The 27286-nt window shown below is 40.9% G+C and overlaps 1 protein-coding gene across 1 annotated transcript in view; it reads left to right on the forward strand.

The window, feature by feature from the left end:
* Positions 1-27286, forward strand: part of LOC310928700 (glutamine--fructose-6-phosphate aminotransferase [isomerizing] 2-like) — a 41959-nt gene that overhangs the window by 10809 nt on the left and 3864 nt on the right. Inside the window, exons 8-19 of the mRNA XM_083891340.1 lie at positions 13588-13695; positions 15672-15779; positions 15873-15998; positions 16383-16441; positions 18525-18659; positions 19741-19802; positions 21488-21567; positions 24813-24930; positions 25885-26048; positions 26238-26333; positions 26753-26850; positions 26979-27099. Coding sequence (XP_083747466.1) covers positions 13588-13695; positions 15672-15779; positions 15873-15998; positions 16383-16441; positions 18525-18659; positions 19741-19802; positions 21488-21567; positions 24813-24930; positions 25885-26048; positions 26238-26333; positions 26753-26850; positions 26979-27099 — 1275 coding nt within the window. The remainder of the gene's footprint in view (positions 1-13587; positions 13696-15671; positions 15780-15872; positions 15999-16382; positions 16442-18524; positions 18660-19740; positions 19803-21487; positions 21568-24812; positions 24931-25884; positions 26049-26237; positions 26334-26752; positions 26851-26978; positions 27100-27286) is intronic.

Genomic DNA, 27286 nt, shown 5'->3' on the forward strand with positions numbered 1-27286 from the left:
ATAATATAACTCCCACCCACGCCCCCCGCTGTCTCTACATCAAAGAAAACTTTTAAGCCGTCGGAGAGCAAGAGACAATAGAGAGCAGAGTCCAATCGCCTGCAGCCTCACCATGAACTGCAGCTATTTACAGCCCTGTTCAAGCTCTCGGCACATTATTGTGTGTGTGTGTGAGAGAGAGAGTCGGGGGACATTTTTAGGGTGTGCTGATTGCCCCTTATTTAATTTAACCTTTTTTTTGCGCGCGACAACTTCATTTGAAAAGATGTGAGCTTTGAATCTTTCTTTTGGATTTGATGATGCACTGTGCAAAAGTATATTAGGCCACCATTAAATTAATTGTTTTAGCGATTACAGCCACACAGTACACTTCTTTTTTTGATCACTTTATTGGAAAGCATCCAGAAAATATGGGGAAACATGTATGCAGTTTTAAAAAATAACACATGTTTCTGGCCCCTACAGGTCCAAGTGTCAGGTATTTATGTGACTGACCCTTGCACTTTAACGATAGATATGCAACCCTGACTCTTAATTCTGGAGTGAACACCTTTGTTTGTCTTGCTTATTGCATGGTGTCGAATATCTGCTGTGAAAAAACACTTTGTCTTGAGTTCATTTTATCGAGAGTTTTGCGGATATGCAGTGCTGTCGTTCCAATGTCCACTTTCATTTACTCGTAAATCAGAGAGGAAAACCTCCCTTTGACCTAATTACAGGCTTTCGGAGAGTTCATGTCTGGTTTTCAGATGGTGCGACAGGAACAAAGGTGACCGACAAATGAGGCGGACGAGTGGAGACGGAGAAAGACAAAAGCTTCGGGTCGTTAGCTGTAGACAACTGGATGTGCTTGAGTGAGGTTTGAAGATGTTACACCTCTCATCCAAAAGGCACCGAAGAAGCCTCTTGGATCAGAGGTCTTCAAACATAACTCGAGCAAGGCCAGTTGCCTCCAGCCAACTGCTGAAGATGACTGTGACCCAGATGAATGAGATCATTCAGACGAGGCCAAACGCTCCGTGGCAAAAATAACATTTGGTACAATGAAGCTGGTGTATGATTTTCTCTAGACTTCATATTCGGACCAAGTTTTTCGGCCCTGGTTGACTTTGGTGATTGACGCGTGCACTGTTTACAATCTACGACAGACAGAACTGTGTCAGCGACGCTAATCTGAAAAGTCTGGGAGTGAGAACAACAGAAGAACAGGGACATGGAGAGCAATGGGTGGAGTCCACAGGCAACCGTGACATAATACAGATGTCTCTGTGTCTCTCTCTCTGGGTCCATCATGACGTAATTCTTGTGAAAACCCCCTCCTTTCTGCTCCCCACGTCGACCACAGAAATCATTTAGCTCTCGCACAGATGTGCTTGCTCCTCCCCCTGCCACAGCGGCCGTGATCATCTGCAGTCTGACGTGACGCACTCGAATTACTCATCTGTATTTTTTAGAACTGGTTCTGTCAAATTCTTTTCTGAACATTCTTTTTTTTTCGTTTTTTTTTCCGTTTTCTTCCTCAGCCGCTGAATGAATTGGAACTCCTCACACCCATGTGACACAACCGCGATCCTAGATTGTTCAGTCTGGCCAAACTGGTATTGCAAAGGTGCAATACTATTGCAAGTTCTCAAGTATCCATTACTCATTTTATTTTCTTCTTACGCCAGTGTTAGTGATACCGTGTCTAAAAATGCATAAAACAACTTTGATCAGTGTAGGAGTGTAGCACTCAATGTCAGGATGACTCCAGGAACATGTCAAAAAAAGGAGTGCATACACACACACGCACACACACACACACACACGTTCAATTATGAGACAGATTGCTACCTGATCTACAAAGATACAACTACTTCCAAAGGCACTAAACTATGAATAGTGTGTGTGGTATTTAAATATTTTCTCTATCCACTATGGATGCATTTACGAAAACTTGCAAAGGAACCTTAAAGCACACCAAAGGAATGTATAAATGAATACTATTGTCAGACTATTATTACATTTATGGCCTCCATGTGTTACCTGTAAAGCTTTCCATCAAAGTCCCTCTACTAGCATTGCTTAATCCCAGAAACCTCATGAAAAAGTCCCTTTTATGGGGTACTTGTTCTCTTTATGGTGTCTTGTATCATGTTTAAAAATCATCACATGGACATGTTTAAAAAGTTTAAACCTCTGGTTTTCATTGAAGGGGGGGGGGGGTTGTGTTTCAAGTAACTTCAAGCATTGGCGAGAAGAAATTATTCACACCATGACACAAAAAGATGGTGACAAAACTTACCAAAAGAGTTTTATTTTTGTGGTGGTCGCTTCACTGCTGGGTGGGTCCTCTGTGTCATATCCGATGCCAACCCGACTCCAGAAACACATCTGGTGCTGATTCACAGTGACATGGCCCGGAGGTGAACCCACAAAGGAGGAGGAGGAGGGGGGGTTCCACAGAGACCTGGGTCGAACTTACAGCTGTGGGGAGGCACTGGATCCTCTGTAAGTAAACCTAAATCATACCCGCTACCTAGATAAGTTACAGTGTTACGGCAGTTAACACGCGTGTATGTCGTGCACAAATCAAATCAGTGAGTGTTATGTAACGACGAAATGTTGAACCTCGTAAACCGTGAAGCGGGGGCCCCTCTGTCACAGAGACCTCCTGCAGGAAACTGCATTCTGCTTTTGCATCGATGTTCTTCACTGCGGTGAACATGGAAAACACACATCAGACTCGTATAGTGTCAGTGAATATCAAATGTAGAAGATTTGAAAGTAAATGAATCTTCCTGCTTCCTGTTGCCAATAAATGCCATGGTGACTCTTGGACTCTGGTGATTCTTCAAAGATTGTGCGAAGAGCCTGTGTGTGTGTGTTTGTGTGTGAACTATAAAAAGAAAAGTGACGACAAGAGCAAAGACTACGCCAAAATTCATATACTCAACAAAAATATAAATGCACTAACCTGAAATGGTGAAACAAATGACATTTGCTCAGATTCTTGATGCATTTGTTAATGGAATGATTTGTTTTGCTCAAACCCAGTAGTCCAGTGTCACTTGTCCACTCCTACTGACTACAATCTCAGATTGAGTATTTCAACTCACGAGAGTCATGGAGCATGGCAGAGTGGTGGTCAATATGCGTGACCAGTACACAGACACTCCTTATGGTCTGGTCAATAAAAGGGCACACCAAAATGTGGACTGGGTTGAGCGTTACAGCTGTGGCAGCACAACTGAATGTGCATCATTCCACTGTCAGCCACACTCGTTTCAGAGAGACTGGAACGACAGAGACCCGTGAACATGCTCGCCGGCCACGTGTTACCACGCCCGTCCAGGACCGGTACATGCGGCACCAGCACCTACCTGATCGGTTCCACCCAGCGACCAGAACTGCCGGTGAGACTGTTGGTCTGCACAACAGGCGGATTTCAGCGCGTGAACTTGGATCATCGACCCCCATTGTGTTCTTCCTGCCATCACTCCAGGACTTTTGTTTTGAAATTGATCCTAATGCTCGCAAATTAAAGCCACTTTATTGATAAAGTTGTACTGTTATTTTTGAATTGTTACTCTGTTTTGTCACATAACAATAACTACAAGTTTTTCTTTGTGCGTTTATATTTTTGTTGAGTGTACATGCCAAAGTCACTTCACAAAATCTGGACCTGTGTTACCTTACGTGGAAAATTGTTAAATGTAAAATTCTATCTGTAAAACCCTCTATCTTTGCATGTCCCTGTCTCTGTGCTACAACTGAGGCATTCTACCACCATCCCCCTACCGACGGGGGGGGTAGAGAGTGGTGTTGGGCCCTCCTGTACTGGCCCCCAGGCCCTAACATGAAGCAGATGTGGAAGACGAGATCAACCTACAACAAGGTTGGAGCAGTCAGCTGGAGGTCCTCATCAACTACAACCCAACATCCAAGTCGGAGCCTCACACATTCAAGAGATATACATGTATTTATATCTTTGCGAGGTCTAAAAACGTACAAATCTATCTTTGTGGGGACAGTTTGTCAACTCTAAAGGGCTTTTTCATGGTTAAGACTTGGTTTTAGGGTTTGGGTTCGGCACAAACCTATGTTTGTGAGGACATTTTGGCTGGTAAGTACTGGTTTGAAGCCTTATAACACCGAGCATATCGCTGACGACACATTTGCATAAGCACACTTTGCAACTTTGCATTGGCGTAGTTGCACAACAGCTTTTGCTATGGGAAAAATTCCAGCGGTTTTCTGAAAGCGGGAGACGTTGCATGTCACATTGAACATGCAATATCTGTTCTTGTTTAAAAAGTTATTCTGGAAAAAATCATTTAGTTACAGGACATTCTTTGGTCCTTTTTATGGTTAAAATAAGCAAAAAAAACATTTTGAGGCTTAAGTTAAAGGTTAAGGTTAGAACTAGGTTTAGGTTAGGGTTAGGCATTCAGTTGTGATGTTTAAGCTTAGGGTAAGGGGCTGGGGAATGCATTATGTCTATGAGTGTCCACACAAAGAATGCAAAACCAGCGTGTGTGTGTGCGTCTTTCATGTTATTAAATCTGAATCACATGAAAAAGATTTCTGGCTGAATATGACGTCAGTGTCCACCGAGCAATTTATCTCTGAACCTTGGCAGCGGATATGTATTCATCATTTTTCAAAGTGATTAGCTGGGTGTGAATGGAAATAGCTGCTAATAGTTTCATAGAATATAATCGTTATCTGTTGTGGTTTATTTTACGTTAATGGAGATGAATTATGATGAGAGTAATGTGGTTTGGACAATACCAACGCTCAATACTTGCTGTCGGTACCAATCTAACTGAGACTTGTTTATCTTTCATATGTTCTATTAGTATGGAAGTGGAGTTTAATAAATACATTATCCAATCCAATCCAACTTTATCTATGAACAAAGCAATGTACATAAAGACCTAACTAACAATAAAACATACAATAAAACAATAAAACACCGTAGAAAGTATAAGAACACTATATAAACAAGTCATACAATAAAACTATAAAAAAAAAAAAGTGTTCCACAATCTCAGAGGACTTGATCAGAGTTTATACAAGATCCAAGCCTCCTTATCTGTCCAAGTAATTGTCTAAGTCCATGGACGGGAGACATATATAATAATTTACAACTGTTCATCCACACGCACCTATACTTCCTGTCAGTCCGTCCCCTTATATGTTCCCTACTACAACTCGTTACATCTACCTCCCTTTAGTTTGCTGTCAGACTCTCAAAAGAACTTTGTTTTTTACCGTATTTGTTAATACACTTGCACAGTAAACATAGTAAACCTGTTTTTCTGTCTTTCACCTGTAACTGATCATCAGAACTTGTACGCTTTGTCGGTTTACGACCTATTGAGTAGTGTATTAAGTAGTGTGGAATAAAACCTCTTAAAGACACTCGAGTTGTCCGCCGTACTTGTTCTGGTCGCCTTTCCCAGAGGGTACTTTATTGAGCTGTAGGCGGCAGCCGGTAAAAATCTGGACAGTTGTAAACCGTTATCGGAACCGTTGTCAGAGAACACTAGGCCGAGCGGAGGAAGCCCTTTGTTGAAGACCAGTGCCGGGAACCCCTAAAGACGCCACCACATGGGCAAGCCGAAGCCTAGTGCCAACGGGTCACGACTCCTCGGCTAAAGAGGCCACTGCGTCGGAGGAGCCGAGGAGTCGTGAGGAAAACACCTACGTCGATGACCTTCTCGCTTCCCACAACGACTTACAGCACCTAGATGAGATCCTGAAAGAAGTGGAACGATCCTGAAAGTCGGGGACTTTTACCTTAAACCCTGGGTCCAGTCAGGTCAAAGTGAGAGGAGAAGGACGAGTCAAAACCTAACCTAGTGACTCTGGTGTTGCCCAACCAACCAAGGGAGGAAGACAACAAAGCCTTAGGGGTCGGCTACCTTGTGCAAGAGGATTTTCATGATGGCCTTCCCAGAAGGTAGTTTATTGAGCTGTAGGAAGCAGCCGGTAAAAATCTGGACAACCAGCCTCTCTTTATTTTAAGTATATTTGGTATATCTTGGTTAACATCTTGTATACCGACACATAACCACTTTTTAGTGGTAGTGTTTTCTCTTGGGTTTTTTTTCACTGAACAACATCTAACATATATTAAGGGTGGAACTGTTCGCAAAATCCATGTTTCGGTTCATATCATGGTTTTCGGTTCCATTCGGTTGATTTTTTTCTTCTACTTTCTGTTGAAAGTATTGTTTGTTTGCTTATTATTCCTCACAAAGCACCTACTGCCACATTTTGTAATCCTTCCTTAGAAAACATGCATCAAGTATCAGGAAATAAAAAGACCAAATGTTTGACCAGAGCTGTTCTAAAACGATTATCTTCTCACTTTCTTTTCAGCAGAATCGAGAGGCGTGATCCACCTGATGCAGGTATGCGCTGAGGTTTCAGGGGAATCTATCAGGAAATAAAACTCCAGGTAAATAACGCAACTCAACTCAACTCAACTTTATTTATAGAGCGCTTTAGGCAGCTATAGCTGGTACAAAGTGCTTAACAGTACAATAAATAAAACATAGGAGACAAATAAAAAAGCAATAAAACTATAAAACAATAAAAATGTTTAAACAATGAAAACAATAAAACACTAAAACAAGAGCAGAGTCTCATGCTGAGTTGAACGCAGAAGAATAAAAACGTGTTTTAAGATGAGTTTTAAAAATAAGAAATGAAGACAGTCACCAAATAACACTGAAACAAGGACTCGTCACGTTTCTGCTGTTTTTGACATTTCCAGTGCGTGACCTTGTTCGTTGTCGGGCGGCGTTCCGTCACGCGTATTTGACGTCGTCACTACCACGACACAAAAGGCCGTTTTCATTCATAATTACGACGTAACCGTTAACAAGGACGCATAACGTGAGTAACATCAGGTGAAGTCCTGAGTAACTCGACGCAACAGAAGACTCAAACGCCAAATATGACGATTCATTAAATGTTGAAACTCTCCATCACTTTAACTCTCCATGACAAAGCCCCGCTGTTGCTCATCGTTCCAGATTACCATAGTCATTAAGGCAACTTTGATGTGTGGGGTGGATTTTAATAAGGTAACGATGCACAACCTAATTGCTCTCAATAATCCTTTCAGCCCAGGTAGGAATGCAGTTCTTTGGCTTCATGTAATGGTTCTCACTCACGCACATTATTACCACGATTGAACCAATGACGACATACAATTCAAAGAAAGACGCCATAAGTGCTTATCCAAGATGTGCATAATGACATAATGTGTGTACAAATATCTGCCTATGGATTATTACTATAATTGTAAACAAAGCAGCACATACAATGAGTATGAACAGAGTCTTATGAAAAAACAGGATTTATAGTTTTTCATGCACTAATAGTTGGCCATTAGTGAAGTGGTCCCTCCCTGTTTATCGTCATTGTGTATGGGCTGAGGTGGTTTGGACAAAGCTAATCGAGGCGTGTTCCTTGGCCCGAGACCCGTTCACACATTCCACTCACGGTGACGTGGAGCGCGTGTCATCAGAGAGAGAACACACATGTACCTACTGCATGATTCCCGCCCTCTGTTCTCTGTCTGTGTTTGTGATCATTCAATTGTTCCCACTAAATATTTTGAACAGGGATGAAAAGATGGCACAGAGATAAGAGCCACATTTATATATCTTTCATATGTTCTTAGCAGTCCTAAAGGTACCTGTAAGTAGCACTTGAGTAAAAGTACGAGTATCGTACCAGACAATGACTTTGGGAGAAGTTGAAGTCACTTTTTTATAATAATACTTAAGTAAAAGTGATATAAAATGTACTTAAGGTTTAGAAGTAAAAGTATTCAAAAAAAGTGACAAGTTAGGATTGAGCCATGGTGGCTCAGTGGTTCAGGAATTGTGGGTTCAATTCCTGGCAAGACACTTAACGTTGAAGTGTGAATGGGTGAATGGCAAAGCTATACTGTAAAGCAGCTCATCAAGACTATATATAGAAAATATATAGAAAAGCTCTATCTACAGTAAATACAGACCATTATACCAAAGCGATTTTATTTATTATTCAGTAACAAAGTATTTTGTACTCCGTTACTGGTTCTTGAAATGTCATAATATGATTACCTTGTAGTGGATGACACTTGCTTTTCACCAGAATCGAGTACACTCTTAGAAATAAAAGTGATAAGTAGAACCATATTAGGTTCTTCGGCTTGTCCTCATAGGCTCATAGCCCTTTTGGAGGGTTCCACCAAGAACCCTTCTAAAACCCTTTATTCAGGAAAGGGTTTTCAGAAGCAAATGGTTCCAGGTAGAACCTCAGCCCTTGTAGAAGGACCGTTTTGGAACCCTTATTTCTAAGAGTGTCTGCAGTGAGGTTAGGTTCAGTTTTCATGTAGGATATTTAGGACATAAATCAGCTAAATGACAAATGAACACAGAGTCACCGAATAACACTGAAACAAGTGCTGATCACATGATAGGTGATAGGTGATAGAGGTACACTCTGGACAATTCGCCAGGCCATCGCAGGGACACATATAGAGACAAACAACCATTCACTCTCACACCTACAGGTCAATCTAGAGTGACCAATTGAGCTCAACCAAACCAACATGTTCATGATCCACGGTGGATCCATGTAAGGTGCGTGGACCTGAGTGAACTGATTTGCCACCAGGCAGCACAAGCACAGTGGAACTAAATGAACCTTCCATTGTGGGGTTTGGTATAGATAATTGACATGAACTACACACTTCACGATGTGCATTGTGTTCACAAACCGTTTCAGTAATTACAGGAATCTGTAAACTTGAGATATGATCAGATCGTGTTCATGCTCCAATTGAAACCCACTGTTATGTCAATACTTCCTTGTTACTCTCTAAGATAGCTTTTTATTTATCATTCCATGATTCTTATATATATAAAAAAAACTGATAATATGAGGTATTTCTAAACTTTTCTAGCACATTTTGAACCAGCAGAACAATTAGTTACACAGGTATTTTTTAATTCATACCTCCACTGTAATGAGTTCAGTTTAGAGCAAAAGTCTGCCAACAAAATGTTTTCACAAAACATTTTGTTCCTATCTACATCAAAATCTGCTGAGGAACTCTGCGCTCTGTTTCCTCCTCAGCCTGTTTCTTCACCCACAACTTTAACAGTTCCTGGAGGAGGAACGAGTTCACACAAGGACACCAGGATCCCTAACCTTCATAACCTTTAGCAAATAACATCATCATCATCATTTCATAAATCAACTGTGGACAGGTGGATACACAGGCCAAACCATCACCTATAGCATGCGTGTCAAACTCATTTTCACTGAGGGCCACATCAGCATAATGGTTACTCTCAAAGGGCCAGATAACTGTCATACAGAATAAATGTAACTAAATATAATGTAAAATAAAGGTAACTACTCCGTAACATATTGCTAAATAACTTTCTGTATTTATTACATATTCAAGTTACAAATATGATGCATTATAGGTGTAACCTGGTTCGTGATGGTGTTTCTTGACAAAATAACAGTTTTAAGAGTCTGTATCTAGTCAGAGCAGACCTGCTCACACACCTTCAGCATGCACTGCTTCAAAAACACACCCTCAGAAAAAGACTTTGAAGCACGGGTGATTTCTTTCTTCAGCCACTAACGCAATTGCCATGCATTGTGGGAAATGTAGTTCATGGTCAGCCCACGCCCTAAATTAGCATAGACCTATTTTAACACAGATTTTTAAGACCAATTAATCACTCGCGGGCCACATAGAATGATGTGGCGGGCCACATCTGGCCCCCGGGCCTTAAGTTTGACGCATGTGACCTATAGCCAGTGTTGCAATGTAATAACGTACAAATATTTGACAAAATCTCAGGAAAACTGAACCTAACCTCACTGCGTACCTGCACCAGGTGGACCTACTGGATTTTGCTCCTCTACAAGAGAATCATATCATAACATATCTATGAAAACATTTGGTAATATTATTATTATAAACTCCATTTGAGCTGCAGTGTCCACACTAACAACCAGTGTTGTAATGTAATAAAGTACAAATACTACGTGACTGTACTTGAGTACAAAATTCACATATATGTTCTTTAATTTGTTATTTATATTTCTAGCAACTTTTACTCCAGTACATTTCCTCTGAATACCTTTGTTACTCGTTACTACCAAATAAAATCAGTAGAATTGTTGGTATTATGGTCTGTATGTATATATATATATATATAGAGAGAGAGAGAGAGCTTTACTAGTCTTGATGATACAGTTTTGCCATCCATACAGTTTCTGGTTAAGTGTCTTGCTCAAGGACACATAGACGAGCAGAGCCAGGAATTGAACCCTCAACCTGTTTTTACTTCTAAAACTTAAGAGCATTTTATATCAGAAAATTACTTTTGATACTTAAGTACAGTAAATGTCACGTACTTTTACTTCAGTAATATAATTAAAAAGTGACTTCAACTTCTACCAAAGTCATTTTCTGGTAATATACTTGTACTTTTACTCAAGTATCCTTTTCAGATACTTTATACTGTCTATAGCACATGTGTCAAACTCAAGGCCCGGGGGCCAGATGTGGCCCACCACATCATTTTATGTGGCCCGTGAGGTCTATGCTGCTTTAAGGCGTGTGTTGTTTCCCACAATGCATGGTGATTGTGGTACCCGTGAAGTGACGGCATCCCGCCACGAGATTGCGGCGTATCATTGTATACGCGTCATGCGACGAGTGAAATTGAGATTGAAATATCCACAAATAATCCCAAAATATCCAGGAAGAGAAAGATCAAATACATTTTTGTTTGCGCTTCAAGGAGAAAAACCGGTATGTCTTTTGTGTTGTGAGGTGGTGTCTGTCGTCAAAGAGTACGATTTACGTTGGCATTTTGACACCAAACAAGGAGCAAAGTATGCCAAAGTTAGCCTTCAAGATAAACGACAAATTGTCAAAGAATTAAAAGGCAAACTTTGATCGCAGCAAAATGTCTTTTTCTGAGGGTGCGTTTACATTTAGTTACAGTTACATCTGGCCCTTTGAGGGCAACCATTATGCTGATGTGGCCCTCATTGAAAATGAGTTGGACACCCCTGGTCTATAGCAAACTTTTTATTTTTATTTGTTTATTCTATTATCAAACAATAAGGTGTCCTCCCATCTCTGACATGAGCAGCAGCAGCAGCAGCAGCAGCAGAGCAGCAGCAGCAGCAGCGTTGACAGGTCAGAGGAGAAGGAGGTGAAGACATAGAGGAGGTGTGGCTGGCTGCAGCCTCTTCAGGAAACACCATTTAAATGCAGAGTGGGAGTGTGCAGTTCTTCTGGATTCAACACGACTCAAGCACAATCATCACTCCACGCCAGGAACTTATAAGCCATTTTCTCACAGAAAGGACAACAAAGTTTGAGCGATGTGTGGTAAGATTTCTTTTTTTTTTACCGAGTTATTATCTTTTTTTGTTGGCAGCCTTACGCACGACAAATGAAGTGACTTCTCTCCGACACAGGACGTATGATTTTTGTGTAATGCGAGCGATAACAACGGTGACTTTACAATCATATGCCCGAGCATTTATTTGACTTATATATATATAGTTTCTGGAACATTTTTCAAACTTTTAGTGGCATTGTCACTCAGTCAACAGTCGGGTACATGTCACCCGATCTGTGCGGATACTTGCGCGCAACTGCAACGTGTCAGTGTTCTCAGGCACGGGCGAAGACACAGCAACTGAAGCAGCTATGACTAAAAAAACAAACAAAAAACATACAGGGATGATTGGAGAAAGAAGGAAAAACAACCGTGTTCCCTTCATTGCGTGACTCTGACATCACAACGACCTGAGTTACTGTGGGCATCTTTTGACATGTCCACCTCTGGAAGTGGCGCACTGACCGCTCATAGTAACTGGTCAACTGATCCCACTCCTCCTGTCTCCAAGGAAGAGGCCGTGGTTGGTTGTTGGGGGGGGGGGGGGGGGGGTAACATATACCTGACTGCTGCCGACACAGTGCGCGCAATGTACATCCGTCAATGGGCAGCTCTGTCTCTGCGGGAGATCGAGCTGAGCGGAACATTCCTGCGCACTGGACCCCGTGCGCAAGAGGGAAGAGGTGGATGTAGCACAGTATATATCTTCAGTGGTTTGATCTGAAGCAAGTTTACAACTATTACTACTGAAGATTACTGAAGCTTCACAGGGATACTGCAGTATTCTGTAGAAAGTACCTAAAAGGGATACTTGAGTAAAAGTGCAGGTATCTTTCCAGAAAATTACTTTGGTAAATGTTGAAGTCACTTTTTTTAATAATATAACTTATAAAAAAAAATCTTAAAGTATATGACATGTACTGTACTTAAGTGTCAAAAGTAATTTTCTGATATAAAAGTCTGTATTAAGTACCTAAAAGGGATATTTGAGTAAAAGTACATGTGTATCTTACCAGAAAAGTGCATAGGCAGAATTTGAAGTCACTTTTTATACTATTACTGAAGTAAAAGTACATGACATGTACTGTACTTAATTATAAAAAGTAATTTTCTGATATAAAAGTCTGTATTAAGTACCTAAAAGGGATACTTGAGTAAAAGTACATGTGTATCTTACCAGAAAATTGCATAGGCAGAAGTTGAAGTCACTTTTTATACTATTACTGAAGTAAAGGTACATGACATGTATTGTACTTAAGTATCAAAAGTCATTTTCTGATATAAAATGTACTTAAGTTTTCAAGGTAAAAGTGGGTTGAGGGTTCAATTCCTGGCTCTGCTCGTTTATGTGTGTCCCCTTGATGTGTGCCCTTGTACTTAAATCTTTTTTTTATATAATTTATAAATACAGACCATTATACTCTTCTTCTTCTGATTATTTATTAGTAACGAATAACAAAGATAGTTAAAGGAAATGTAGTGGAGTAAAAGTAAAAGTTCAGAGAAATTTAAATAAACCGTATATCTGCTGTCTTATAGTATACTTCACAGGCTACACCATGTTATTCTAGATCACTGTAGGCTATGGATGTTGTTTAAATTAATCTAATGCCCCTTCAAATGATATTCAACTTTATGGGATAGCGCGCAAAAAGGCACCGCACTTTACATCGTGAGGCAGGGAGCTTACAATATTCTGGAGGGATAGAGAAACCCAATAGGTCTCACACTGAGCAAACACTAATGGCGTCAGTGGAGAGAGGGGAAGAAAAAAACTCTTTTAACAGGAATAAATCTCTGGCAGATCCAGGCTCAGATGTGCAGGGTGTACAGGGAGAAAGGAGAGGAGGGGGGGAAACGAGCAACATTCGCCTCTTGGGTCTTCTTGTCCTTCCACGATAAATTCTAAGATGCAAATCACAGGCAATAAAAGTCATACAGCTGTAAGGAAGAGGATGGCCTCGATGAACAGCCCATTATATGACCTGTTAACAACCAGATTCAATATTAAAATGTCACCTGGTGACTGTTCACTTACACGTAACGTAATATTATTGAAAATGAAAAAATCTCCCACTGTGTGGTTTTTGGCAGTTCTGTGGACTTCTAAGCATTTCTGAGGAAATACGTTAAGTCTCTCCCTCTTCCTCCCTCAAAGGAATCTTTGCCTACCTGAATTACCAAGTGCCCCGCACCAGGAAGGAGATATTTGAGACTCTGGTGAAGGGACTGCAGAGGCTGGAGTACAGAGGGTACGATTCAGCAGGTGAGACGCACAGAGTTGCCACACACACACACACACACACATATGCTAATGTTCCTTGGCAGCACCTGTGTCCTCCTCACACCGTGTTCAGTTGAACCAGTGTAACTAGCCCAGACACACACTGACATAGTGTTTAAAGGTAAATTCTGTACATACTGTCATCTAATGTTAGATCGGTCTGATATTGTAAATAAAAAAACCAAGCACACGCTGTGCCACTAATGTATAAATAAATCCCCAGCCATTTATTAAAGTGAAATGAAGAGAAACTGGTAGAACAAGTGAAACCAAGACACGCCTCTGAAAACCTGGAGGTCGAATCGTCATTCACGCTGAGCTGTTCCTTATAGAGACTCTGAATTTGTTTATCCTGTTTGAGCAGGAGCTAGTAAAGGATCCTTTCATGGATGGCACACACACACACACACACACACACACACACACACACACACACACACACACACACACACACACACACAGGTTTGCATAGCTATTCTTCTTGGGACACAGCAGTATAACCATTCATTTGAATTGCTTAAATAAAGTGTTATAATCCAAGCCTTAAACTTAAGAAGTTCCTCATGTAGCTGCCACTTGGATTTAATACAAGACGCAGCAAATTCCAAACGGGTGTCTTTTTAATTGCTTTTAACTGCACAAAAGGCATGAAAAACTACAGAATAAACCGAAAGAAATACAGAATGCTTCTATGTCGTTTCACAAATCATGTTTAAAACCCAGCAAAAATCATCGTCACAGGCCAATAATGAAATAGCTTCAAGTCTTCGTGACACATGTGAAACGCAGCAAATGTATCGCTTGCCTCCTCCGAATGAAAAGAAACAGTCAGATACATGGTGCTTTAAAGCCTGACAGACAGTTTTAAGCATATAAGCAAACAAAACAATGACATTCTCATCTCTAATAATAACACAATCAGCCACTGAACAAAGTGCCTCACCCTTTGGAGCTCTTAAAAGTAACAGATAAATATAAAGAACTAAATTACATTTTAAACTTAAATCCCAAACAGACAACCTGACAAACCAACACTACACTTTCATGTTTTTCTAACGTGCCTTAGACGACGTGCGAGCGATGCCGCTGAAACTATTAATCGATTAACAGTTATCAAAACAAGATTTCTGATTGTTTTAGCTTCTTAAATGTGAATATTTCCTTCGTTTCTTTGCTCCACATAACAAAGAAATCATTGAAACTGAATCATTTTTGTTTTGTGGACAAACCGAGACATTCGAGAACATCGTCATATCCAGGTTTGACAAACACTGATCAACATTTTTTAAAAATGTTCTGACATTTTATGGACTCAACGATTAAAGGTGCATTATGTAATAAATCTAAAGCAACTGGCCATAAAATCCTCCTAATATGTCACAGAGACTCAGGAATAATGTTCATATAACAAACTGAACTCAGCAACAACAACAGTACAGACAAAATATTTGCATTAAAATAAATATTTTGCAGACTGCAAATCATGTTTATGTTTTGAAATCATGTTTTGGCATGTGGCGCCACCTACCGCCGCCTACCAATCATTGCAGTCAGTAGAGTCTCAGCTGCCGAGCAACCACGGGTTGCCAGTTACGTCAAAAAACGAAATCTAAAAGACCGCGGTATTTTGAATTTTGAATGTAGTAACTGTTTTTGGCCACATTCTTACATATGGCGCTTTAATCGAGGAAATAATCGACAGATTAATTGATTATGAGAATAAGGGTGAGTTGCAGCTCTAGATACCACGCATCGAAACAATAACTGCGGAGGAGAACTTTAAATGCAATTCAGCCATTGACACCTCAGACATGAGCTCCTGTCTCATTGCACGTCAGCCTTTTCAGGTAGTAACAATTTATTTTTTTCGTGACAGTTGTGCGTTTAGTGTCTTTCTCTATTGCGCTATAAAAGTTTATTTTAATCACTTCCTCCCCGATGTGTGTGTGTGTGTGCAGGTATTGCTGTGGATGGCCCCGACAAGACCAGCACCGACATCAACAGCAACACCATCTGCTTGATCAAGAAGAAGGGGAAGGTCAAGGCTCTTGATGAGGAACTATACAGTGGGTGTATACACATTTCCATAGAGTGCTCTATTTTCTGTGAAGTATATAAGTGTCATTAATTGTTTGTTGTTGTTTTTTTAACCTGGACAGAAAAAGACACACTGGACTTGGACGCAGAGCTGTTCACACACTTCGGCATCGCTCACACTCGTTGGGCCACACACGGAGAACCGAGCGCTGTCAACAGCCACCCTCATCGCTCCGACAAGGATAACGGTAAAAACGGTCTTTCATACACACTGTTCGAATGTACGTGCTTAGCCGACTACGAATCCATTAATGCAGAATGGTATCATTGTCAAAATGGCTGCTGTGCAAAGGGCTTGTTAAAGGTTAAGATGCTAAATACCTGTGTTTTACACGCACACCCTCACACACCTTCCATTTTCTCTCTTAAATATAAACTTCAGGTGTGTCAATGGTGTACCCTGGTTCGATTAGTGGTTTATATGCTCAGAAGTACAAAGTGTAAAAGCCTACAAACTCGTCCCATCAAGTGCCTTTTGAATATTTGATTCAATGAGGTCCAGTATAATATGTTGTCTGTATATTTAGCTGTATAGTCATTCTAATTATTTTTGGTGTCACTGTCTTTCTCAGAGTTTGTCGTCATCCACAATGGCATCATCACCAACTACAAAGAGCTGAAGGCTTACCTGGTGAGTCACATTGTCATCAGGAAATTCCTGTTGTATGTTCAATAGCGCTGTTCAGTGCCACGTTGGTCTTTCTGCTGTGTTCTCTGCACATATCTGAATCTTTAAAGGTGCATTATGTAATAAATCTAAAGCAACTGGCTATTAAATCCTCCTAATATGTCACAGAGACTCAGGAATAATGTTCATATGACAAACTGAACTCACCAACAACAACAGTACAGACAAAATATTTGCATTAAAAAAAATATTTTGCAGATTGCAAATCATGTTTATGTTTTGAAGTCATGTTTTTGCATGTGGCGCCACCTAACACCGTCTTCCAATCATTGCAGTCAGTAGAGTCTCAGCTGCCGAGCAACCACGGGTTGCCAGTTACGTCAGAAAACGAAACCTAAAAGACCTCCGTATTTTGAATTTGAATGTAGTAACCGTTTTTTGGCCACATTCTTACATATGGCACCTTTAATTTAACTGAACTATTCCTTGTTGTATAGTCGGTACACAATGTAGGTTGTCCTTGGTGTCCAATACTAGAGACACTATACAAAGTGGTATGTAGTAGAAGATGGCGGCGTATAGACACTCTCCTTCTGTCTATATGGGTGTGAGGCGTTATACATACTGCTGGGTGAACAACGTCTACAGCTGGCACGATCTCATAGAAATGGGATTAAACCAGGCAGTTACAGCTGAGTTCCTCCACTCCCACGGCATCCCGGCTCTCCATGCATTACCATCCCTATGGGAAGGTGATGCAGGCGGCTTAGGGAGAGGAGGCAAAATCTTCCTTGGGAATTCAGTGTGTGTTTATCCCACCGGATGCTAATGCTAGCTCAGCCCCTTGGACATTTATATGACATCATTGGCAGTTAGTAGGCTGTTCCCATCATTGCAGGGGTCTTTAACCATGTTGATTTGAAAACAGTGCTCCCTAAATTACCTCAGCATGTTAAAGGAGACATATTATACCCTGTTTCTACAAGTTAGTTCCCTGGTGTCTTAGGTCAAAATACCTTAAGGATGAAGCACCACAGCAGTTCAATCACCCTGCCAAAACAACCCTGTTCAGAACACTCTGTTTAGTAGTATCTCTTTAGGTTCACCTTAAAGACCCACCTTAAAAGTAAAATGAAACTTAAGGGACAGGAAATGACATCAGCCACAGAGGCTACTGGGAGCTAACAGCAGTTAGCATTTGGAAAAGCGATCATTTGCTGATTCTAGCAGGCACATTGCCGTCATATATAAAATGTATCCACTGGACAGATAAATTCTCTGAGGCTATAAGTTTGTGTAGAACTCTGTGCTGCACTGTGCAGCCAAGAATAGAACACTTTGCGGACTTCCGCTCCTCCGGATACTATTGCCCTCGCCTGCATTCTCGCGTTTTTTTAGGGACAAAGTGGAGCTCCGCGAGAATTCCAGGAATGTGTCATTGTGACGTAGCAATGAGTGCAGAAGTCAGCATTGTGTGTTTTATCTCCTGTACTTAGACTGATTTAGCATAACATGTCCCCTTTAAGTGTATAAAACTGTAACGCCCACAGTTGCCTGTAAATAAATTAGTCATGATTAGAGTCATGAATATTCATTGAGCCAGAATTATTGTAAAGTCATGGCAAGCACAGACAGATGAGGGATTTCCTACCATGTGAAATTGAGGTGCTTGTTGTACCGCCTCACCACCTCCATCAGTGGAGTCTATTCAAACCAGATTGTGTAATAGCATCATCCAATCTGCTGAAGTATTGAAGATCTTCCCTGAGCTGCATTTTTAGACACTAGGACTGAAACTCGTGATTGAGACCATTAAGTTCTCAGGAAAATGTTCACTGATGTTATAAATTAAGTGGGATTGAGCTCATGTTCCCATAGATTTTTATTCAAACTGAGTTCTGTTTGCAACTAGTGGAGTTAACCCCTGGTGGTTTCACTTTCCAAACTCTTAGACTGCATTCATTTTCATGTAAAGAAATGTCCAGATCCAAGTCTCCAGACATTATTCAGAGTTTGTATTGATTTCATATAGTACGCCCTTGGTGTCCTTATGTGTTTATTTACAAAAAGTGTCTCTTTCTCCCAGATCAACAAAGGCTACGAGTTTGAGTCAGAGACGGACACAGAAGTGATCCCCAAACTGATCAAGTATGTGTACGACGAGCGAGAGAGTGACGACATCTCCTTTTCCAAGCTGGTGGAGAGAGTCATTCAGCAGCTGGTGAGACGCTCCCACAGTTAAACAACACACACTAACCCACTTCATGTCAGCATAGACGGTGAAGGTTTATTCAGTTTATCATGTTTTCTCTTGTTAATTTTCACTGCATGTTCCGACTGTGTTGGTAATTAAATGCAAATGTCTTACAACCCCGTTTTCCTGGTAACTATGAAGAGTAACTGTAAGTCATTAAATGTGTCACTGACCAGTCATACGTGCACACGTACATCGTCTTGCTCAATGCGAGAAAGTCTGACAGGGCCTCAAAAACACAGTCCACATCACAGCAACAGCCCCCATGGCAACCGTTCTAATTGCATCAGAGGTGACTTCATCGTTCGCATCACCACTCTGGGTGAGATACAGCAGGACAGTTTCTCCAGAGTCTTCAGAGTCTCATGCTCCAGAGCTTCACACTTGTCATCTGGAAAGCATTGTCTCTCTCTCGCTTCGGAGTCAGCAAACGCAGCCATTTTGGATTTGGTGTAATGGGAACCAGAGAGTTAAACCCACGAACAGACTCATGACCATGACGCCCTCCCCGTACACTCACATCCCATGCTAACCCCACCCACTGTTAACACCACACACACACACACACACACACACACACACACACACACACACACACACACACACACACACACATACACACACATGTAGGGTTGTGCTTTAAGTGACCACCACAGGCAACACTGCTGCTTTCGAAATACAGATGACGTTATACAATAAAGGTCTTATTTCTCTAGACCCCCCCCCGTACCCCACTATTTCCCAACACTCACCCACACCCACACCGCAACTACCAGACCCCACAAGGCCCAAAGAAACATTTGCTTGTGTTCACAAAATGTTTCTCCTAAAGCTTACACACACTCTTTCTAGGAATACACAAGCAGCTTTTTTCTCTCTCTCTCTCTCTCTCTCTCTCTCTCTCTCTCTCTCTCTCTCTCTCTCTCTCTTTTGAACACTTTTTCCCTACTCCTCTTTCACAGCCTCATTAACCTCGGTATATTTTCACTCTTTCATCACGCAAATGTAAACGCCGTGTTTCTGTTTCCTCTGCTCTCCTCTATCTCAGGAGGGGGCCTTTGCTCTGGTGTTTAAAAGCCGTCATTTCCCCGCAGAAGCTGTGTGCACCAGGTTAGTAAGAACACACACACACACACACACACACACACACACACACACACACACACACACACACACACACACACACACACGCACACACACACACACACACCCCCACACACACACACACACACAGACCCCTTATCTGTGCTATGACTCACCCCCTGTTTTCACCACTGCAACTACCAAATACAATTTTAGGAGACTCCTTGTTTTAGTCATTGTGGCTTTTCTTAACTTGCATCCATTACATGTGACATGTTATGACTTTAGCTTTGCTTACGTTAAAGGATAATTATGCCTTTTTTCTGTGTGTGTGTGTGTGTGTGTGTGTGTGTGTCATTCTGTATGTGTCAGTCCTGCTTGCGTCTTAAGACCAAGGCGAATAGATGAGTAGAGTAGAAATTGAATTCAGGTTCTTTTCCTCCCTTCTGGGCCTCTGGCCTCTGGACTGCCAGCTCTACACCGGCTTCTCTGTGACTCATTAATGGAGAGACTGGAGAGTTTCCTGTTTTAGGTCCGAGAAATGCAGCTGCCAGTAAGACTCCTTACTCCTCGTTAGTTACTTATGATTGTTTTTATGTGACTTTATAACTTCCCTGCATCAGTGAGCTGTCACGAATTGAGGCAAAGAGACCTGGAGCATGTGAGCGCGAGAGAGCGAGCGGGAACAAAGGGAAGAGGGCAACAGATAAGAGAGCCATAACTCGTGTCAGATGCTGATAGTTTGCCAGGCAGCACCAGTGTTGGAAAGGTTGCTTTGTAGTACACTTGCTTTGAAGGTCAGGACACTTTGGCATTGAGTGTCACATGTGTTTTGTGTTCTTGTAGTTTCTACAGTTACGGTTCTGAGCGCTGATATCAATATCACACAGTTTTGGCTCGGCTCCGTGTGCTTCTGCGGTCGATGTGTTGAATGGTCGGCATTGCTTTCCAGGATGGAGGAATGTTTGCAATTGTAATGTTTGTGTCTTTGTCATCAAGGACCTTTCACTCTCATTCCGTTGTCCTCACTTTCTCTTTCTTTCCACCACTTGACCTTTCTCTTCCTCGCTCGGACTTTTATTGTATCCCTTTTTTTCTTGTCTCTCTCACTCCCTCTGGGCAAATAATGTGTTGGATGATGACCACATGTTTCTGTTTGCAAACCTCGCTTTCTAAACCCCACACCCTTTAAAACAACCAGCACTCTTACGTCAGTGTAGCCGTGCTCCAGAGACATGCTCGAGAGCAAAAAGAAGGGATCAGACAGAAAAGGATAACAAATAAGGAGAGGCAACACTTCATTTTCTCTGGAGTCACTGATGTCATAAGTCTTTTTGTTTTCTTATACTGGGTGAGCCCTCGTCACAGGATGAGCATGTAAAGGCTTCATTAATTAGTCTCCTCTCACCTCACCTCTAGAGAGATAATTCAAGGTCAAAGGTTTAGATTTAATGTATAGTTTTAGGTATATTTAAGAACAACATAAATATAAAACAAATATATAGCTATATAAAGGAGTAAATATGAATAGTAGCAGGATTAGGCAGGAGTGGCTGGAGTACAACAGGATGTCCTGTTGTCTGTCATTCATATTTACACAAAGGATCACATGATCATGTCTGACATTACTGTGTATCTACAAAGATTAATCCTCTCCTTCTTGCCACCTCATCCACTCTCTCTCTCTCTGCCTCTCATTCTTCTTGCATCAGGAGAGGAAGTCCATTGCTCATCGGGGTGCGAAGCGAGCATGAGCTGTTGACTGAAAACATCTCTGTCCAGTACAACAGTGGTGAGTTTTCTGCTTACACTGCACCTTAAAGTGATTTTTTTTTTTGTCAAATGTCGCATCACGGTGCATCCCCGTAGTTACGCAACGGTTTCTGAAAGCTGAGTAGTTGCACGTGGAAGCCGAAGCGTGGTTATTGCGGTTGTTTTCACTTGCGCTGTTGCAGGAAGTCTTTGTCACCAGAGAGGTAAAAAAACAAAAACACCTGATCAGAGTTTCCATTTGTTGGCCTATTTTTGGACATTGAGACGAAAACTCAACCAAATGTTATTTTAACGGTCCCATATTATGCAAAATCAACTTTCTAATCATTTAAGTTCTTATATTTGGGACTCTGGAGGCCCTATCAGTCGGCAAAATGTGAAAAAACGATGACTCACTCATGTTTTTGTGGTCCTCCTCAGTCTAAGTACAGGAGATGAAACAAGCGATGTTGACTTCCGCACTCACTGGGACGTCAAAACCCGCTAAATTCCTGGAATTGTTGTCTCACGGAGCTCCGCTTTGTCCGTAAAACATGCGAGAGTGCCGGCGAGGGCAACGGTATCCGAAAACTGGAAGTCCGCAAAGTCTGCAAAAAGTTCTATTCTTGGCTCCACAGTGCAGCACAGAGTTCTACACAAACTTCCAGCCTCAGAGGATTTATCTGTCCAGTGGATAATTGTTATATATGACGGCGATATGCCTGCTAGAGCCTGCAAATTATCACTTTTCCAAATGCTAACTGCTGTTAGCTCCCAGTAGCCTCTGTGGCTGATTTCCTGTCCCTTAAGTTTCAAACTCCTCTGGTGCTTCATTTTGATGATATTTTGACCAAAGCATGTCACAGACATGTTCATTAGGACACCAGGGAACTAGTTTAACTTGGAGAAATAGGGTATAATATGATAGGGTACACCATTTTAACGTGCAGTAAACTGTAAATAACTGCCAGACCCTTTTCTGGTTAATATAAGTCTAAAAAATCCAGATGGGCATTCTGAGGCTTAGGTGTTTGAGGGTTAAGAAACCAAAACAATTCAGAGCAGTGGTATAATTGTGGTATAATGGGTGCAGCCAGGCCATTATCCAAATGCTATGCAAAACTAAAATCGGTCTTGTTATTCTTGCTGATTGTCACCGAGCACAAAGATACTTCAACTGTCTTGGTCAAATGAGTTCAGGAACCTGAAGAACTACTTGCTTGGTTATAGCAAAGCACAAAAGTATAAAAAAGGAAGTTGTGAAATGCTGCACTTCCAAGTTGTTTGTTTAGTATAGACACAGAGTATCACGTCTTGGGAATACCACCCTTTGGACTAACAGACAATGACGATTGCTATTTCAAAATGTCTTGGGAAACAAAGACTAAAATCCAGTGCACTTATTATGGATACATACTTTCATAATAGAGTCAATAATTATAAGTTTGATGAGAAAGGTGCTGCTATACATACCATTTATTTCATAATGATACTAAGCATTTGCAGCAGCTGGATAGTGTTTGTGAATTTGTGAGTAAATAACCACAGGACATTGGATTGGATTCATTGTTTCATTCATTATTAATCGCTTATTACGATTGTTTTAGCTTCTTAAATGTGAATATTTTCTTTGTTTCTTTGCGCCACACAACTAAGAAATCATTAAAATTGAATCATTTTGGTGTGGGCAAAACAAGACATTCGAGAACATCGTCAAATCCAGGTTTGACAAACACTGATGAACATTTTACACAACGATTAACCGATTAATCGATAGTTGCAGCTCTATTGTCTGCTGCTTTATCCTTCACGGGTCACTGGAGCTAATCCCAGCTGACATAGGGCAAAAGGCTCAACTATATGCAGTTCATTTAAAAATACCTGCTAAAAAAAGCAAGCATTTGTAAAGCTGCTTTGTTTCTCTGACATAAATCCACACAGTCTCTTGGCGAACCATGGTTCTGCCATTCACTGTGCAATAATAATTCTCTTCAAAGAAAAACAGTTTTCCTTTATTTTTTACGAGGGATTTCTGTGTGTAGTTTTAAAAGGCACTGGTATTTTGGAAATGCAAAAGCTTCCTGAAAACAATACGGTCATTACTTCCAGAAATCCTTCTGTGTCTTATCACGTTATGGTCCAAATAGCAAAAGTGACTCCATTCCAGAGTCCAAGGCAGACTTAAATGGTCTGTGGCCAGGAAGGAAATAGTGGTTGACCAGTATGGGTTTTTCATGGAGCAGTCCACATATCCAGCTGCCGTCATTATGGTATTTTTGCATCTGTCAAAAACAACAACAAATGACAATGAGCTCAACATTTATTTAAAACCGATCTATTATCACTTTAACACAGAAAACTGTGTGGAAATAGATGTGCATTACTCTATGTACGTATAAGTAATAATACTTTCATTGTTTATTTGATCTGGCAGATTTCTATAACATTTGATTTTAAAGGCCCTCTGTGTAGTTTGGATTTTCCTCTTTTTTTTGGTCTTTTTTTAACTCTGGTGCCCCCAACTGTTTGCACCAAGAAAGACATTAATCAGAAACATGCACTGCAGATAAGTGCAGATAACTGCTGATAACCCCATGAACCCGACAGTCCTCCAGGCTCTGTTCACTGAGGGTGTCCCTCCTGCCTTTTGCCCTGTCAGCTGGGATCGGCTCCAGCTCCCCGTCACTCTCACATGGAGGATAAAGCAATAGACAATGAACTTAACAAAATATTGACATGTCAATCCACGAGCATAGAGCAGCCATTCATGCAACGGCACACAAATGATCAGTGTTCAGTTATGGAGGGTCAGACCACACCCATCTTGTAACAAAGGTTTAATGCTGAAACGTCACACCTGTTGTTTTGTGAGTTCTCACACTGCAAAGAGACAGACAAGGTTATAATTTTATTTTATTTTTTATTTATCCTTTATTTATCCAGGTTAGTCTCAGTTCTATCTTCAGGAGTAAGCTATAGGTAACTGGTGCTTGCTTTGGTTAAGTTTCAGGTTAAGTTCTCAACCTAAATAAAGCAAGTCCAGTTGCCTACATCTAACTCCTAAACTGTTAACTCTTACCGCCTTTATTTAGTATTGTTGGTTACATAAGATTCTTACCGTTAAATCACAGTTTTATGTGGCAAAGCAGTCCTCACTGCGGGGGGTGACCTGAGTATAAAGAGAAGGATGTGAATGAAAGTGATGAGCACATCTTGATTGTTTTAGTTGTTCAAAGTCCCAGTGTGACTCCTGACCCTCGGCTTATGACTCTCTTAACCTTGTAGGTCACCAGAAGGAGGGAGTCGTTGAGAAGAACAGCCATAACCGACCTGACTGCTCAGACTCCATCAACTCTGTGGGGGACGGAAGGGCTGTGGAGTATTACTTCGCCTCTGACGCCAGGTTGGAAACTTATTAGTCTCTGTGTTTTGTGGCAAACCTAAAGTGTCTTTCTTTTTATTAATGTGTGTTTAAAGCTTTAACCCTTTAAGGTACGCACCAAGAAAAAAGCAAAGGAAAAATTATTTATTTGCATTTTTTATTATTTTATTTTATTTATTTATGATAACAATAACGACATTTAATATATATTTATTTGTATATATATATACATATATAATATATATATTATTATTTTTAATTAGACCCTACAGTATTTTAGATACAGGCCACTACCAAACGGTTGAGATGTCTGTACGTAATAAATCTGTTTTTCATAATTCATAAAGTACAACATTCAGAACAAGTCACATTAATTCAGTGTTTCAATGAGATATAGTGACTTAAAGTGTGGTCGACCAAATGGTTGATTAGTACCTTAAAGGGTTAAAGTTTAAATGTGGAGAGTTCCCTCTTATACAGTATATGATCAAAAAGAGTAGAGCATCTTATGAAGAGAAATGATGGTGTAAATAATAAAAACATTGGTAATGGACCGGCGCCATTGTGGCATAACTCCTCCACAGCTGCTCCTACACTATTGCCTTTGGTTTGTTTAGGTAGATGAGATGTCCTTGTCCCACAAATGCGTCTTCCCTCGATGCAAAAACATACAGAAAAGCATTGCCATTTTTTACATTCCTAAAGATGAGGGAATAAAGTGAAAGAGAGAAAGAGGCGTAGACTCCTGCTGTGAAGCTGCAGAATGAGGGAACAAGACACCACTTTGTTTGTGTAAGACATTAAATTGTGTCCAAAATGATCAAAATCTAGCTTCTCAACATGTTTGTTGAACTGGTGATTTGATACTGGAGCCTTCTCCGGTCTCTTCCCTCTCTAGCTATTCAACATATTCAACAAAAATAATGCACATCATTGTTAATTCACCGCACGCTCATCTTTTCTCTCTTACGACAGTGCCATCATCGAGCACACCAACAAGGTGCTGTACCTGGAGGACAATGACATTGCAGCGGTTACCGGAGGGAAACTGTCCATCCACAGGATGAGCCGGCAGGCCGGTGAGGATCCTGTGAGGGCAATCCAGACCCTGCAGATGGAGATGCAGCAGATCATGAAAGGTCAGAGGATTATCTGTTAGATATGACATGACAAACTCACTTTTGTTTGTAAGCTAAGCTTGAAAATCATGAAAGCATACAGCATTTACGTACACTTGCTTGCCCTCTACTGGTTGAATAAGTGAAATCATTTTCAGCATCTTTTAATTTACCAGATAATCTAATCCATGTACGATCCTCACTTTACAGGAAACTTTGATGCCTTCATGCAGAAGGAGATCTTTGAGCAGCCAGAGTCGGTCGTCAACACTATGAGAGGCCGGATTTGTTTTGACTCCAACAAAGGTGAATTTATAATCTTTTCTACGCTTTTGTTTGATCAGATCCCTTGAAGCGGTGACTAACTCGATTTGTAATATTGAAGTGGAGTCACGCTGTAGTCGCCAGGTGTTCCTCCTTAATATGTAGCACATGTTAAATGTGGGGGGAAAAGCACTCATCCATGTATCCATATCTGGATCACCACCAAAATCTACATACGTCTTCCTTTGGCCATTACCTACATCCCCAGAAAATGTCATCAAAATACATCATTTACTTTTTGAATTATTCTCAACACAACGAGACAAAACAACCTCTGTGGTGGAGCGAATAATAACATGGCCATGTACTAAATGTCCTAGTAAATGCCATGTACTAAATCAACATGCACTGAAGTGGTGTTCTAACTGATGTAAATGTGCTCTGTGCGTGTGTTTTCTCAGTGATTCTCGGTGGGTTGAAGGATCACCTGAAAGAAATCAAACGCTGCAGGCGGCTTATCATGATTGGCTGTGGCACAAGCTTTTATGCCACAGTGGCTGTGAGTACATGAGTTATGATAAGACTGATGATGACCATTTTAATAAGTGTCATATAAAATTGCCCTATGTTATGAAAGCTGTGATCGTGGTGAATTTGTTCACCTGTTATTATTGTTTTTTTTTCCAGACAAGACAGATCCTGGAGGAGCTGACGGAGTTGCCGGTGATGGTGGAGCTGGCAAGTGACTTCCTGGACCGGAACACCCCTGTTTTCAGAGACGACGTTTGCTTTTTCATCAGCCAGTCAGGTGAAAATAATAATAGATAGTTGGGAAGGAGGTTAACTCTTGCACATTTACCATTGTGTGAATGTTTTCATGTATTTTTAGGGCAGATACAATATATTTTTTATTATTTGATATTTTCTTAATGTGATATCACAACAGAACGAAAGTTGTGATCATAGGCCCTATTTAAGACATTTACATTGAATCA

The sequence above is a fragment of the Microchirus variegatus genome (genome assembly GCF_963457635.1).
Source record: "Microchirus variegatus genome assembly, chromosome: 6".
NCBI classification, from domain to species: Eukaryota; Metazoa; Chordata; class Actinopteri; order Pleuronectiformes; family Soleidae; genus Microchirus; species Microchirus variegatus.